General features: G+C 35.4%; 1 protein-coding gene across 1 annotated transcript in view; it reads right to left on the reverse strand.

The window, feature by feature from the left end:
* LOC118188136 (uncharacterized) overlaps positions 1 to 17,876 on the reverse strand; it is a 106,032-nt gene that overhangs the window by 36,037 nt on the left and 52,119 nt on the right. The window contains exon 3 of the mRNA XM_035358493.2: positions 7,631 to 9,244. Within this exon, the coding sequence (XP_035214384.2) occupies positions 7,631 to 9,244 (1,614 nt within the window). The remainder of the gene's footprint in view (positions 1 to 7,630; positions 9,245 to 17,876) is intronic.

Here is a 17,876-nt window from a genome sequence, read left to right on the forward strand (position 1 = left end):
TTCCCCTAACCCCAATATTTACATGTAAAGATAGCCTCGTTTAGCGCTGTTTCGCATTACGCTCTACTTTGATGGAACGTATCCCCCGCGTTAAGCGGGGTCTTACTGTATATTCAAAATCAATAGTTGGTAGAGCCTCCAAGAGAGGTAATTACAGCGTGGACCCTCCGGGGCATACTTCCCACAAGTCTTTGTATGACAGCTAGTGGTATTTTCTTCCACTCGGCTTGGAGAAGACATAGAAGTTCTTTCACCGATTTTGCACGGGTAGTGCACCCCTGAATTCGGCGATGCAACTCGTCCCAGAGGTTCTCGATAGGGTTCCAGTCCATTCAATGAACTCCATTGGCACAATACCGAGCGTTGGTTAACGTCCAAACATGACAATTGGCATTGTCGTCCTGAAAGTAACATGGGTCCAACCCGTAAAACTGCCACAACGTAGGAAGCATATTGCCATCTAAACTAGTGCAGTAGGCATCGGAGTTGAGCTCACCATGAATGGGACCAAGGGTCCCAGCCCATACCAGAGAAACACCCCCAGACCATAATTCCACCTCCACCGAACTGGACTGTTGGCACAATACTTTCTGGTAGGAGAAGTTCTCCAGATAGACGCCAGACCCTGCCATCCGAACGGTAAAGGGTGAACCTTGATTCGTCACTCCAAAGAACCCGTTTCCACTGATCTACGGTAAAATTTCGCTTTGCACCACATTAACCGAGCAGCGCGGTTGGACTTTGTGATCAAAGGCTTATGGGCAGCAGCACGACCACGAAAACCAAGCAGATGTGCTTCCTTACGAATGGTATTCATTGAAACAATACTCCCGGATGCCTGTTGAAACTCCTCGCGGATGAGGGCCATCGGTTGGGTGCGGTTCTTCCGAATTTCTCTGGACAGCACTCGTCGGTCTCTATCTCTCAGTTTCGTTTGTCTGCCGACTCGAGGCACATTCCGACAATCACCGCTCACCTTCCACTTCTTAATCACATAGGCCACTGTCGATTTTGGGTACTTCAGATCGCTAGATATGTTCCTTAAGGATCGGCCACATTTGTGATACCCGATAATTATACCTTTCTCGAAATCAGAGAGCTCCGAACTGCGAGGCATCTTGCATGCGACTAAAGCCTATGCTGTTTCCTACACGATATATAACGGCGGAGTCCGTTACGCACTTTAGGACCGCAGATATCGTCATTTGCATAGGTGTCCAAATACTTATTGGTAGTCAGTGTATAATACCCGGCGATAATATTTGGTGTCAACATTTTGAAAAGTGAAACAATGCTTGTAGTGTAATCGACGCGAAATTGCAAAACGAAATTAATAGTCCTTCTGGGCAAATTGCCCCTTTGGACTACAAAAATGGATAGTTATTTTGGACTATATCTGCCTCTCTACTGGGCCGATTGACGAAATTCAAATTGCGTTTTCCATGTCTCGAAAGCAAGGCTTAGGATATATATTAGATTCATATATCGCATTGTTCTAATATAGGTATTTTGACACAAAAGTATGACTTTTTCTGAAATTACATGTCAATTTTTTCCATATTTCGATTTTACTACTCAAATTACGCCAAACTGAAAAATGTAAAGATCGCACGAGAAGTTTTTAAAAAAATTAGCTCTCAAACTTTTAGCTCTTCAATGTTAATTAAATTTGATATATATTTATAATATCTCTTTTTTTACTTCCTTGTACGAAGTAAAAAGGAAGTATTGTAATCGCGAAAAGTTTCAGGCAGCATATTTCAACGAAAATATCTCATTTTGACCTCTTTCAAATGCAATTTAACGATGTACTTCCGTGATATATGTACGTAAGGACAGAATAAAACACTCTTTTCCTCCAAAAAAATTATAAAACTGCTTTAAAATGAATTCTGAAGAGAATTTTTCGTGGCGTCTGTACGAACGTATGTACGTGCGTACGTACGTATCTCGCATAACTGAAAAACGAGTAGCCTCAGAACGTTGAAAGTTTGTATATAGGACTGCTATAACATGTAGATGTGTACCTCGTATTTTGGTTGCAATCGGCCGCACCAAACGTATAAATATATATTTATATATATAATCACTCTGTTACCCGGCTCAGTGATCTCAGTTTCTTTACTCTTATATGTTTTAAATTGTGCATTTTTTGCTTTAAAAATGATTGAAGTATGTTGTTCTTATCTTGCAGTTAAGGTTTTTATGCCTTTAGTAATCTGTATGCAATATTTTTAGAATTATCAACAATTTTAAAGTTGTTTAAGTGCCGCTAAGTCTAATAATGTTTTTGATGGCAGCCATTGTTCTTGTTTACATTTGAAACAGCAGGATAGCGGATTTGTTGCCAATCTAGAGAAGCTTAGCTTTGCGACAACAAAGATAACGCCTTCATTTATTATTTAAATCATGCTTAATCCTTTCTGGAATTTTTTCGAGGAAATAAGCGTTTAAGATTTACTTCGTAATTTTTAATACAGATATTTTCAGTTTTTATCTATTTTTGCCTTGTCGTGAAGTGAAAACTGAATTAATTGAATGATAAATACACAATCTTCTGTGAAAAACTGTTTCTTTTCTGATGACACCTATGGTACGTCACAATGACGAGAGTGAAAGAGAATGAAATACAGGCAAAGAAGTAAAATTGCAGACTGAAAAAGTGGATTTATGAAACTGTAATGCGACTCATTCTCACGTATGCTTCCCCACCCTGGGCAAACTACAAAGCAAACGAAATTAGCAAACTCCAAGTGCTTCAAAATAAGGTGCTAAGAATCATCACAAAAGCTCCTTACTATGTTTGGAATAGGACCCTCCACTCCGACTTGAAAATAGATACCAATCAGGACTGCCTCAGCAGAATTAACAACTTTTTTAATAATATGATCAATGTGAATCCCGCTAATTTCACGGACATTCTTATCTACAAAATCCTGGCTGAAGACAAAAAACCTCCGCCCATTTGCCGCCCACCTCTTGAGTTCAGAATTCTAAGTTCCAGTTTTCTGGTTTTCAAACAGCATCGATCGGGGTCAGTTTCTGGGAGATTGACCTCCCACGTGACTGGCTCCGACGAATGAACAGTTAGTATTCGGGCTATCCTGCACAGGTCATCCGAAGTTTTTTTCTCCGGCCCCTGCTTGGCGGATTCCATCCAAGATGTAGCAGTACTGGAGCAAAGTGCTTCTTTTTCTCTTTCTCTCTCTCCAGCACACTTCTACCTCCATGAGAGAAAATTTCTTTCAGGTTTCTACTCTGTCAGTCCCCACATGGAATCACATTAGGAACTGGCAAGAGCAGGACTTTAATTTCCTGCTGAAAGCCAGTATAACCGCAAAGTTCCAAAGTTCCAGTTCGCAGGCGCTTTATAAGTATTTCAGTGCAATAACCGAATAGTTATCACACAAAGGTCGCATTTGGATGATTTTTACGTGGTAGAATTATCGGCCGTCTGGAATGCAGGTGTACCCAACTGGAAGTATCGGACGAACTTGGAATTGCCCAGAGTGTCATTTCCAGGCTTTGACAACGATTCCAAGATGATGATGAGTAGACGTTACAGCACACGTCGCCCCAGAGTTACAACGCCGAATGAGGACCGGTATTTGGCAGTTACTGCCAAAAGAAAGAGGCGGAGCACAGCCTCAGACCTGTCTCGTCAGCTCTCTTCAGCCATTGGTACGACAGTTTCAAGGCAGACCGTGTACAGACGCTTAGGGCAGATTGGTCTATATGCTCGTAGACTGTCAGATGCGTTCCACTTACTGCAACTCACTGTCGCCTGCGGTTAGCCTGGAGTAGAGAGCTTGCATTGTGGACACCGCAACAGTGGGCTTGTGTGATGTTTTCCGACGACTCCAGGTTTAGCTTGCAGTCTGATTCTCGCCGATCTTTCATATGGAGAGCTCCAGTTACCCGTTACCACCAAGAAAACATCATTGAACGACACCGTTACGGTGTTGCAGGCGTGCTCGTTTGGGGGTGGAATTATTCTGGGTTCCAGAACTGACATGCATGTTCAAATTGGAACCATGACAAACCAAATCTATCGGGACGTCATTCTGGAACAACATGTACGTTTGCTTCGGGGCGCCATGGGCGCACAATTTGTGTTTATGGATGACAAGGCCCGTCCTCACCGTGCAAACATCGTAAGCGAATGCTTTCAATCGGAAGATATCACCTGTATGGGCTGGCCAGCATTCTCACCGGACTTGAATCTAGTAGAGTACGTGTGGGACATGCTTGGCCGACGAGTTGCAGCCCGTCAACCTCCTCCTACATGTCTACCGTAACTTCGGAGAGCATTGCTTTTTCAGTGGTGTAATATCCTCCAAGATTAGATCGATAATTTGATACTCAGCATGCCTAGGCGTTGTACGGACTGAATTGCATCGTCTGGGAGACATACAATGTATTAAGAATCATACCAACCATGTAATATTGCTTTTTTTTGTAATTTTTTTTTGTTGTTATTTGCTCCAGGGAGAAAAAAATCGCTAATTTTTTAATAATATCAAACATATAGCATCTTTTTTTTTTTTCCTCTTTACTTTTGTTTCATAAATAAGTTTTACAAATAAATCAAATTTGTTTTGCTTCTAGCTCTTCCTTTGCCTGATTTTGCATTATCCTTAATTTATGGACATGAGTGTATATTTCTACTTAGAACACAATCGGCGGTAATTCGGCATGAGCAATCATGAACTATTTTCGCAGACTTTTCGCCATTGACATAACGACTGGTCCATTGTGTTAAGTGCTCTTCAGCCAGTTGGATGCCGTCGATAGAATATTTAAAAAAAAGAGGGGGGAAGATAACTAGAGCTAACTATTGTGTCTTCCAGGAATTGACTTCGTAAAGTAAGGAAGGAATAGTGAATGAAGAACCAGAAAGGGCCATGTTGGGGCCATGGAACGTAAATACCATAAACTTGCAATTCTGTCAAAAACTCAACGTTTCAAGCAGATACTTGTATCCCAATAGTGAAAGAAATATAAACTTCTAGTTCCAGTTGCCGCATCTAGCTTGCCAAGTATGCATGCTGTATACCGGCTATCGTAACGTATGTGCTTCAAGGAGCGATGCAAGTACAAAAATGCTTGAGTGGGTTCAGAGAGCAGGATGAATGTTGCTGACTCCTTTGCCACGTGAGGGATGTGAAAAACACATTTTACAGAATTAAACAGTACAGTTTCTCTAGAAAATATACCACTTTTTACGTAATATTTAAAAGTATATGCCATGCTAAAATAGCAGAAAGTCCTAGAAAAATTAGGAAAATTAAATTCAAATCACTTTTTAAATACTATAACAGTTTGCCTCTTACCGTAAATCTATGAATTCGTTGGCGAGAGGAGTGATGTCTTCTATAACAGTATTTTACAAAACAACAACAACAAAAAAAAAACAAAAAAAAAAAATCGGATATTACGTTCTTAGTTATTAAAACCTTTTAGAAACAAATCAAATAAGGAGTAATGGCATTCGCAACATCAATGTTGTGCTTGCAATGTAATTACAGAAAATGTAATGTAGAATTCTTAGCTTCAAATAGAAATCTTGTTTTCCACTATGAATTATATATGTATTTTTTTATTGTTACAGTTCTTGATTGCATGCAGTGATATAAGTCTGCATTACAGAGTAGAATTAAATTATACTTTGGAAGAACAGATCACAATTAGAACGTGGATTCGAGAAAAATTTCACACCAGAAATTCTCATAGAGGCACTCAAAATAGTTTTACTATGTGATGTATGTGATCACTATGTGTCAACCTGCTCTCACTTTAACCAACAGTTTTGCCATAGATAAGGAAGCTTTATGAAGCAGAGTTAACTTTAAGAAGATCCCCCTTCAAAAAGAACGTCAACAAAACAAGCGAATTTTATCTTTTTCAAAAAGATCATCAACAAGACAAGCAACTTTTACTGAGGTTGTTGCATGAATAGTTACTTAAGAAGTCTCTGTATATGCTAGAAAAGAGGCAAAGAGCTTTACTCGCAATAATAAGAAAACATGACTAAACAATTAGATTTTTAAACTTCCGTTCAGAGTTGAACTTAGTGACATATGTTTAGAAAAAGGATATAAAACTTGTGGGATGCATATAGCTATCCTGAAATAATTATGTCCTGTTAAATTATTTCATTTTGCTTATACTTCATTCACGCATTATTAAAAATTAAAAATGACAGTCATTAAGCAAGTCACAAATTGGCATGATATATTTGAAAACAGCAAAGAGTGTTTTGCATGTGTGTTATTAGATGGCAGAACCGTCCTAATTCAGGATATCATTTCGTCAATTTCGAAGTACTAGTTGCACGTGCGTAATTCAGTTTGAAAACTCCGATGCAACTCGATTACTGCACAGAAGAGAGTTGGGGAGCAAAAAGATTTTGTGCGAATGATATACATAAAGGAATGTTTTCTGTTTATGGAAAGAAATGTTTGTTGCATAAAGCTCAACATAAATGAATCGAGAAATTTTTCTCAAGCTCGTTCCAAAGTTTTATGAAAACTAAAGCGCACATCTTGTTTAGATTGACACAAACTCATCAGCGCAAATGGTGGAGGTATTGATTCGAGAAATGTATTGTACACTAATAAGAATAACAATAACAGTATACCTTTTGGTCCATTATAAATTATCTTTAGAGGCAAGCGCTCTGCAGATGATAATGATATTCAAGATGAATTCCTAATTTAGTTGAAACAACTGCCCAAAGAACGTTTTCAGTTTTACTGTAGTATTGATATTGGGATGGGGAAAATGTAAAAATATTTATCAAGATTATGTTGAGAAATAAAACTAGTTTTCAGGTAAGTATTTCGTTAGGCTATTTTGTAATTGCCTTTTGCGACTTACTTATTGACTTCCTTTCATAATTTACATGAGTTAAACAGTCCACAATAGGGTTAATAAAAGAATTCGGATCATCCTACAGTGTGCCTCGGCAAGAGAGGAACTTCCGTTATATGTAAATCAGTTTTTTTAACCTGTTGAATAGCAAAAATTATGGTTTATGATCTGGAATTTAGGATATCACGAGATATGTTACCCATTCATATATTTATTTAAATTACGTATATATTGTTTTATTTCAAATGTTCATTTTAAACCAGTCCGTACTCATAATATTGTTTGCTTAAAGAATCTGCTATAATATTTTGGAAATATTTCTCACTTGAATGTTTAACGATGGATGATCATTTATGGATTATACATTTTATTTTTATGTTCAGGGATTGTGTAACAGGCATCTTCATAAATGGGATATAGAATACAGATTTAGAAAATTTATAATTTATAATTTTCTATCTGCCTTAACCATTTCTTCAAAATATTATTTTTTTACTAAATTGATGATCCTCTGCAACCTCAACATTTTCTCTCTCTCTCTCTCTCTTTCTTTCTCTATGTTTGAATCAGTTAGAGGTAACTGCCAAATTTTGCTTCTAAGGATATTTAAGTCTCTCTCTTCTGTACAAAAATGATCACCCAGTCATACTAACACCTACTTTTAAATATCTAAAGGCCTCGCTGAAAGTTTCCAGTCTAAAAAAAAGTAAGCTAAATGAAGCTGTTAAAAATTACAGCATTTAAAGTAAATGCTTACCTTTAGTATAGTCCTGGAGAGAAGTTGGTTTTTCTGTTGTTGAAGGGAATACTGATGTTGGTGACTCTGTAGTGCTCGTAATTGATGATGTGGTCTTCTGCATTGTAGTTTGAGGCTTTACTGTTGAAATTCTGTGGACACTTGGAGTTGTACTAAAAAGGGATATTCTCTCTGTTGTTTTGCTAGTCATTCCTGGAAAAGGTGGGAAAGTGATTATTTCGCTAGCAGTTTCCTTGTTTAGTTCTGGCTGATAGTCTTCGGCAGGCGTTGTGCTTCGAGAAGGCCATGAATCTGTAGTTTGAGCTGATGAGTAGTATTGTGTTGAAATCGCCGTCGAAGAATAATGTGGCCGTATTGCTGGCCTTAAAGTGGTTGATGGTGTCACCGGCGAATAAGTAGGTCGCCTTTCTGGTATAGGCGTTCTACTTGACTGTGGCATTGGTCTTCGACTTGTTGTTTGTACTGTTGGTATCTCAGTTATTGGTCTACGAATGGTTGAGTATGTAATGGGTAATCGAGATGTAGTTCTGCGAGTGGTCGATTGTGTTATAGGTAGTCGACTTGTTGGTCTGCGGGTTGTTGATTGTGTTATGGGTACTCGAGTTGTTGGCTGTGTTACAGGTAGTCGAGTGGTTGGTCTACGCGTTGGTGACTGCGTTACAGGCAGTCGAGTTGTTGGTCTTCGAGTTACAACTGGTGGACGAGTAGCTCCGGGCAATCGCTTTGTTGTTGATAAAGTTGGAGTTCGAGTAGATTTCGTTGTGACACGACTAAATACTGGTGTAGTTAGTCGCGTCGCTAAAACTGTAAGTGGGCGCGTTGTTTGATCTAGAATGTTAGACCAAGTTCCAATGCGAACAGTAGTACTTTCTGTCGTTGGTTTTGATGTTGGTCTATGATATGGTCGAGTAGGTTTAGTTTTTCGTTGAGTGATATCAGAGAAAGTGCTGTTTGTGGTAGCGTAGGGTCTAGTTGGTCTTGTTTTTCTTTTACCACTTGTAACACCATATGGTCTCGTCGGCCTAGTTTTCCTTCGAGTTGAGGACGTTACAGCTGATGTTGACAGAAGGGTCGTCCTTCTGCTTGTTTGTATGGTTGGTTTTGGCCTGACAATTGGTTTTGACTTTGTAGTAGAACTTGCAAATAAAGGTTTGTTGGAGAAAAATTTTGTGGGTTTGACTTTCACTGGACCTCTGGTACTCACAGTTTCTTCCAATGGCCGCCAAGTCACCAAGCCAGGAGGAAATTCTGTGTGAGGAACTTTCGTTGGTCTGGAAGGTCTTGGGCGAGTTGAAATAGTTGAAACTCGTTTCTCCTCTAATTCATCAGAAGAAAATTCATACTTTGTTGTTGGTTTTTCAGTTGTAGTTCGCCGCGTACTTGGCCGCGGTTTGTGTTTTTGAGGGACTGTTACTTCATTGGATAAAACTGATGGCGGCGTAGCTATGTATACACCAGGCGGAAGTTTGCAACAGCTTCCAAAATAAAACCTGTCCATGCAATATGTTAGATGTGTCCCGTTAGACCGTTGACAGTTCCAAGAAAACATACAAACACCCTCTTCCTTTGTTGCAGGATCTTGGCAAGAATACGGTTGAATAACTCTGCTACCATCTAGAAAAAGACAAAGAAATTACAAAATGATGAGATTTAAGCAAGCAAACTGGAAGCTAATATATATGTAGTTATAACAAATTCAACCGTAATAATGTCTAGTTTGTACTACGTATTATTGAAATCTAGGTTACATATATATAAGGTAAAAATTTTTAAAAGAAAATTGTAACTTTCAATTGCAATAGTCTTTTAAATGCTCTATTTAATGGGATCATTTCCCTTTCTACTCTAAACATATTATGCGCTTATAATAAATCTCTTTAAATTGTGGCACTTCAATATTCGTCGGTGTGATATGATTCTAACATTTCGTTTTAGTCAATTATATTATTAAAATTTACATACTGAAACCTAAATTAACCAATAGGAATAAATTAGTGTGATAATAAGTGAAATAATAACTTAATATTTCTTCTCTTCCTCATCAACTTGCTATCACCTCTTCGTTAATGAACAGGCGAACTTAGTTTCAGTTTGGTTTTATATTTGCATCAATTCAATGGCAACAATAAAAGAAAATATTTAACCATTTATGACAGCTTCATTCCTTAACTCTCCATTTTAATTTGCCTATTTCACCCTTCTGTCCTAAAGAGAGTATTTGCTTATTATAAATCTTTCAAAATTGCATCATATCAAAATTTGTAGTTGTCATATAATTCTCACGTAGTGTTGCAGATAATTTACACAAGTCTTCAACCAATAATTTAGAAACTTAAATTTTAACCAATCAAGATAACGTAAACATAACCTAACACGAATCAAATTTGAACTCAACTTTCGTCTTGGACGTATTCCTGCTTTTGATTGCTGTTCCCCCTATGAACATACAATGGTGTATGTATCTTTTTTGTCCATCATAATATCGTAAGATCTAAACGTAGATGGGCGCCATCACGTAAGTCCGTAATAATATATACATAAACCGTAATTAAGACGGGCGCAAACTGTTCCCATTACAATGTATAATTCATATTAAGAATATGTTTCTCAGCAATAAAGAAAATGTGCTTAATCGGCCGTTAAGTCTAATATTTGACTACAGTTTCGTATTTATGCCTCTACACGACATCAACGACTATATCATCATACACACAAACAAACACACTTACACACATATATATAGATAAACAGACACTGTTGAAATGAAATGAGTTCGAAGGGAACTATGAAATAAATAACATACTAAAAGCTACAGTCAGTTTAATAGGAATCATACAAAATAGCTCTTTCTTCCCCTTTCATTAAATTTTTCTTGGATCTACCAGAACTCGATACACTAAAGTGTTAGAGAAAAAAAAATAAAAAAAATAATTTAATATATATATATATATATACGCATTTTCACATATCGATAAGTGAAATACGCATACTCAATGAAAATTTATTTCAAGTTACGGTTCTTACCTGTTGTAAGAAACAGAACTAATTTTTTAAAATAGCAAAATAACGTATCGTATAATTGAGCTGAATCACCTTGATAACGATCGCAAACTTCTAAAGAGAAAGAAGTTTAGGTACTTATGTATTATCGCTACTAACTTTGTAAAAAATCCCCAAACCTTCAGTATGCATCAAACTCTGATAACCACGCGCATAGCAATTATTCAGCCAATCATGCGCTTGACAAATATTCAATTTCCAAAGTCGACTTTTTCGTACGCGTTTTTCTCGTCTTCTAAGTTCCAACGGCTTTCATAGAAAAATTATAATTAATTTTTGTCTTAAACTCAATTTAAAAATTTTTAATTATTGGAGTTTCCTACAATAGTAGAAAAAGACATGAAACTTCTGCATGAATACATTATTTTGCCGCAAAATCGCTAAAAGAACAATGCTTCTAATTCTTTCTCGTTACGAATCGTTACGAAATTTCCACCACAACAAAGACAAAAAACCGTTTGTAACTAGGTTTATTGATTGTCTTTTGGTATAAATATATAGTTGAAATGTAGAATATGCATGTAATATATAATTTTTTAAATAAAAGCATGCTTTCTTTTCCCGTAAAATTCGCCAAACTATATCAATGTGGTTGAGATAATACGCAAGTACAGAATGTTATAACGAATGCTCACTATTACGAATAAGCATTTAATATACTGTTGTTAGCTCAGGACGTTTTCAAGCAGTCGTTCTAAGGAAATGGACGCTATAATGAGAAGTCGTTATAAAGAGCATCAATAATGTAAATTAATCAATTTATGTAAATTATGTGTAATGTAAATTATTCAGTTCAATAATGTAAACATTGTAATTAATTTTATGTGTTTGTGTTACATAAATCTTATTTAAATTTTGGGCTACCATGGCGAAAATTGAAATAATTTTTTCAGGCAACATTAAAGTTTTTTATCATATAATGTTAAGTAATTTGACCTGAATTTATGGATTTGAGTTACTAAAATTTCGTTATTAAAATTTTGAGACTGTCTATTCCTCAGTAGTACTAGCAGAGCTATTACTAATTAATTTTGAATAAATGATAAGAAAAGGGTATCCCAATGCTCAAGACTGCAGAAAGTTCCGCTAAAATTTGTTCGAAAAATTTCCTCATTATTACATAATCAGCTGTTACAGTCTCCTTCAATACTACAAAATAGCTCTTAAATTACATAGTCAATACCAGGTACTGTCGTATTTAATTTTGCATGCATTCTATATAATGTTAACTTATAACTTTTTAATTTTTTATGCCATAACTTGATAGCATAAGTGGAAGAAATGGAACTATTACTTGGTACTAACGCATTATCTCAACCACCGTAATAGAAATAGCCAAAGCTTCAGAATGCAGCAAACTCTGGTAATTAGGCGCATAACTCAATAAATAATCATGCGCATGGCAAATATTCAGGCAATCATGCGCAGGCAATAATGCGCATGTCAAATATTCAATTTCCAACGTCGCCATTTTCGTATGCGTACCTTTTGTCCCTCCAGCGGCATTGTAGAAAAATTATAAATATTTTTTGTTGTTGTTGTCTTAAGTTGATTTTAAAATTTGTGCTTGTAGGAATTTCCTATAACAGAAGAAAGGTGAAATTTCTGCAGGAATATATTATTTTATCGTTAAATCGCTAAAGAAGCAACACTTCGAATTCTTTCTCAAAGCAATCACTACGAAATTTCCACCACAATAAAAACAAAAACCTGTTTGTAACTAGGCTTATTGATTGTCTTCTAGAATAAATATATATTTGAAACACAAAACAATATTTATATACGTAATATATAATTTTTTACAATGAAAGTAATTGCTCTTTTTCTTTGGTAAAATTCGCCCAACTGCGCCATGGTGGTTACGATAATATAGGTAAGTATATTTTACTTTTTGTTTAGATAAACATGATAGCGGATACGTTCATGTGGTATTTTTCATTGGGGTTGATACATTAACCGATAGAGGAAGAGATGAATTTCTTAGACTGTTTCTGTTTTTTCTTTCATCTTGAAACAGACCTATACAGTGCGTTAGTAGATAATGAAAAGATAATTTTTATTAAATTAGTACCTCAGTTCCATTCATTATATAGTTCGCCTTGGGTTCGATTCCAGGCGAACGGACGGGCTACATGGGGATTTCTCCTCTCCCCCCCCCCGTGTAACGTAGGGTGCCAGCCAGTTTCCCTTAGAAAATCCTCCATGAAGACACGCCTCCTCTTAAACAGATAGCACTAGAGTGGTTTGCTATAATCATATATACCGAATCAAATCTTGCTGCCCAGAAAATGTGTAACGTGGATACAAGCCATTGCGCTTGGAAAGTGCTCCCCGAAGCCATCCCTCCTCATATGTAGATAGCGTGCTTTGCCAAAATCAACTACATCAAACTGAAGCATATTTACAAAATAATTTAAATACTTTGGAAGAACGAAAATTTTCTTAGATCTTAAATATTAAATTTTCGAATACGTTGTAAAGAAAATGCTTTGAATTTTTTTCATTGCGATATTGTTTTATCATTTCTTCGAACGTTGCTAAAATTAAATAAGCTTTTCAGTAAATTAGATATTTTCTTTGGGAATCAGAAATCAGTTTATCGCCAAAGCATTGTGAATTAAAATATATGAATAATTATGGCTTATTCCTTATGTTTTTAATTAATTTAAAAACATAAGGTAAAACTTATGTTTTTAATAATTTAATTATGTTTTAATTAAAAACTTAAATTAAAAACTTATGTTTAATTTAAGTTTAAATTAAGAAGTTATGTTTAATTAAGTTTAAATTAAAAACTTATGTTTTTAATAATTTAATTATGTTTTTATTTTTGCAACTGTCCTCTCAGAGAAGTCACTTGAAGCTGCAGAGGCAAACACTTCAAAAATAAAAAATAAATAAACAGAGTTTTGAAGAACATCCCGTTTATCAAATACATTTTGAAAGACGCTCTGCATGTGATTTTCATACTAACCTCTTTAAATCCGAATTAAGAAGGAAGTAGATTCATGCAGAGAGATGATTTAAAAGAATTTACATTTCAAATCATGAATCATTACGACGATAAATTCATTTTGATTCCGGGACACAAGAATACATAATTTGCACATCATTTCTCAGAAGCGACTCTTCAGATATTTTTCTCATTAGAATTAGAATGCAATCTTCAAACATTTTATCGCTGGCAAGTGTTGTGTTCAAATTCTTTGCCGGTAATGCACCACACGCGCAACCTAATTTCCACCGATGCAAACAGCCATTTGTCGATCGTTGCGTGTTTAGATACGATTTAGCCGTCAGCAGCACGCGGTTAACAAAGCGGTCGGTATTGCGCAATGAGATGAATGACACAAAAACTCGCTCTATCAGTGTAGACAGTAAAAACCCGAGAAAAAGTATGCGGAAACGTACTTCCGCTGCAGTGAGGCACACCTGACCTCTAAAAACGGTGGCCGTGATGCATAGGTCATTCACCTGAATTGCTTGTTACGGCGTTGCACGATTGCCATTTTGCTTTGTTTCTCTCTTTTTCACAGAGCTATAAAGCGCGCCAAAATACTTTTACCGTTAATACACCAAATTTTGCCGCCAGTCATAAATTACAAGGATTTTGTACATTTATGCTTGAAATAAAACTGGTATTGAATACGTCGTTTTAATTATAATCGCTGATTCGTATTTTTTAAAGGCATATAATAGTAACCCCCTCCTCTTATTAGTACTCATATCATTCTTTGCAGTAGTTTTAAATCGGTGGTTCTCAATCTGTTTTGCCTCATGGAGCCTTTTGACCATTGCTTAAAGACCATCCCCCCACTTCCTTTTCCCAAACTAAAAAAATACATATGCATTTATTTAGATTTAGATTACTTTTAACATATTTTTAAAAATTAAACAGCAGAAGTAAAGAAAATATTAATAAATACCAAAACTTGTTATAAATGTCATTTTTCATCTTCAGAAACTAAAACTAAAAATATAACAGCTAAGTAAGTGGTTGATTGCATTCCCCTCTCTGAAACTATGAAAATTTTAAAGGGGGTCAGTGATGATCAAAAAGTTGAAAGCCGAATATACACATGGCAGTTGACCGGCATAATGAAGATCCCATTGATTATAATATATATATATATATATCGTAAAAATGATAATTAATTGTTTACTGATATAAAGCTACATCATGTACTAAGAAAGAAATCATATAAAATAAATATAACTGGGTTTGGTTTATTTAATTACGGCAAATCACGCTAGGGCTGTCTGCCTAACGGGAGGGATGCCTTCGTGGGGGATTTTCTAAGGGAACTGGCTCGTATATACGTTACACATGGGGAAAACCACGAAAACGCCTCGCGAACGCCAGCCCGTTCGCGAGATGCGAACCTCGAACCGAACTACCAGTGTGCTATATCAATGTGCTATATCAAAATGTAAAAACTCAAGAACGCTAAGAAATTTAACCAAAAATGTAGGTAAAACACAAAATTTTGTCTGAAAATCTATCATTAAACACACAAGCCTCTTGCAAAATTTAGTGTGTGATTAGGGCTATCTGCCTAAGGGGAGAGATGCCTTCGTGGATAACTTTCTAAGGGAAACTGGCTCGTATGCACGTTACACATGGGGAAAACCACGAAAACGCCCATGCAGCCAGGCCCGTTCGCGGGATTCGAATTTCGCACCGAACTACCGGTGTTCAGCAACTTTACCGCTCGGCCGCTGGTGGGTTCCTTGCAAAAATATAGAAGATTTTTATGTTCGCTTCCAAAACGCTGAAAATTTGAATGTGCGATCATGGCTCATAGAACCGCTGCACTACGGCTTGATCTTGATAGTATGATGCAAAATCAGTTGATTACATTAGAGGAGGAAATTCATGCACAAGTCTAATTAAAAAGACATGTGTACGCTAAGGTTTGGAATTTAAAAGTTATCTGCGAGAAATAATCCGAAATAAAAAACTTGTTACCCAACATCATTATTGCCTTTGCACGTTTCTTTACCTAGCAGAAGCAGGCTTCAGTCAAATCAAAAATTCACTACTGGAAAACCATTTAAGTGTTTTTAAACAGAGAGATTTAATTTTGTCAATTTTATGCCAAATATTAAAAATAATGCTACAGAAGATCAAGGGCAGCGATCACGTTAATTAAATTCCAGTTTTTGAGCAATTATAATTTGTTATTTTGAAAATATGTATATATTTGTTAAATTAAAAATAGCTATAATACAAAAAAAAAAATAAATAAATAAATAAAACATAAATTTAATAAACTTTTTTTCGAATTCTTTGTTATTCTTTGTTAATCTGTTTAGTCGAATTGTTATCTTTATGTTATTTATGCTCAATTATTTCCATCATTATTATGCTGTGTACTTTATATTATAAAGAAAAGAAAAATGTAAGGGGGTCGATAAAGAAAACCATTCTCTTAAAAGCGGTCGGTGTAGTTAAAGAATTGGGATTCAATTCACTAACTGAAAAGAAAACAAAAAATCTTTTTCAAGAAGTCTTTTGATAATTTCTAGATTGATTTCTTTCTCAAATTTTTACTGAGACATCAATAAAAATTTGATTTGATTTCATCATTCTTACAGCACAAGAAAACAAAGCTATTATTATTATTATTATTTAATTCTGTGGTCCTAAAACCTTTTAAAATTTAAAATTTAGTTAGTTTTGATTTAAAACATTATTATTATTGTTTAAATTAATAAAAATATATAATTAAATATTTTATCCTATTAGACTGATTTTAAGATTGAAATTTATTTTAATAGTTTTTTTATTCTTTAATTTTAACGCTTAATTTAAAACATTTAATTATGCTTATTTTAAATCTAATTTAAAAAAATTTAAATTGATTATTTTTAGTTATTTTTTTTTTAATGTACCAGTTTGGAATTTATTATAATTTGATATTTCTTGATATAACTTGAAATATCTTATATTGCTAAACACTCGCTGAATATTTTATTTTAAAGCAATTTCATGTTTTATACAAAATTTCCCTTTAGATCTAGTTGCAGTTAGAATACATTTTTAATGTTGATTTTCTTTTTTTGACTGAATCATTATTGAGGCCCGCTTTAAGATGAACTAAGACGTATATGGGTTGTTGCATAAGTTCTGGGTTTTCAACATTGCATTTTGAAGCCTCTGTTTTTCGTTGTTCAATTGTTTCTCTTCAGTTTGGAGTTTGATTGTTACGAACAGGAGCTTGTATGTTGTTAACAGTTCGTTTTGGCTATTTTCAGAACTAATCAGCATGGAGTGTCAAGCAGAGAAAAATTAACACTTCAGATACATTTATCGGCTCTCCTGATTACCATCTTTTCCGGTCTCTCTGTAATAGCTTTCAGGGAGAAGAGTTTCATGAAGCAACTTCTCTTAGGAACAGGCTAACAGATTTCTTCAACTCGAACTATAGCAAATCTACAGAAAAGGCATTTAAAACTCCTTCTTGAACGCTGGCAGGCGGTCATTGACAAAGATGTTGCTTACATTCCTGAGTTAATGAATGAGTGATTGTTGATTTCTGACATAGCATATGATTTCGTTATTGTGTATTATGTTGTTTTGTAGTGCATTTCATACTAATAAAATCATAGCATGATAAAAACGGCATCCTAAAACCTAATGGAGTTACGTACACGGAGTTACGTACCAACGCAATGGCACGGAGTTACGTACCAACGCAATATTAAAAATATTATTTCTTCACAGGGTATTTGACCTATGGTGTCTTTTAGAATTACCGACTGAATTCAGAGGTCATCGCATAAATAAAATTACAAATAGTCCTATAATTACAGCTAAAAATGTTTTGAGCTGGTTGGCCATTTATGTAGAACGACCTGGATGGTATTTCAGTTGAAAGCAGTGTTTAGTCAACTGTTTCTCTCCAAATGTTAAATGTTCGATGAATGTTAAGTGTTCAGATGAAGCTTCCTGTGGGAACATTTCAGTCTGGGAATAATATTGTTTTGAAATAAATCAATACAGTACTAATCTGTACCAGTGGTAGCTGATCGCCGCCATAAATTTAGGATTACAAGGTAAGCAAGCATATTTTAATACATATAAATGTAAGAAACAAACATTACAGGCTATAATTCGTTAAATCTCCTCAATTGCATTCATTTCTGCGTTAACTGCATTTCCATAACACTAAATTCATTAAAA

Source organism: Stegodyphus dumicola, chromosome 4, assembly GCF_044657685.1.
Source record: "Stegodyphus dumicola isolate Sdum_Otavi_A_Nest chromosome 4, ASM4465768v1".
NCBI classification, from domain to species: domain Eukaryota; kingdom Metazoa; phylum Arthropoda; class Arachnida; order Araneae; family Eresidae; genus Stegodyphus; species Stegodyphus dumicola.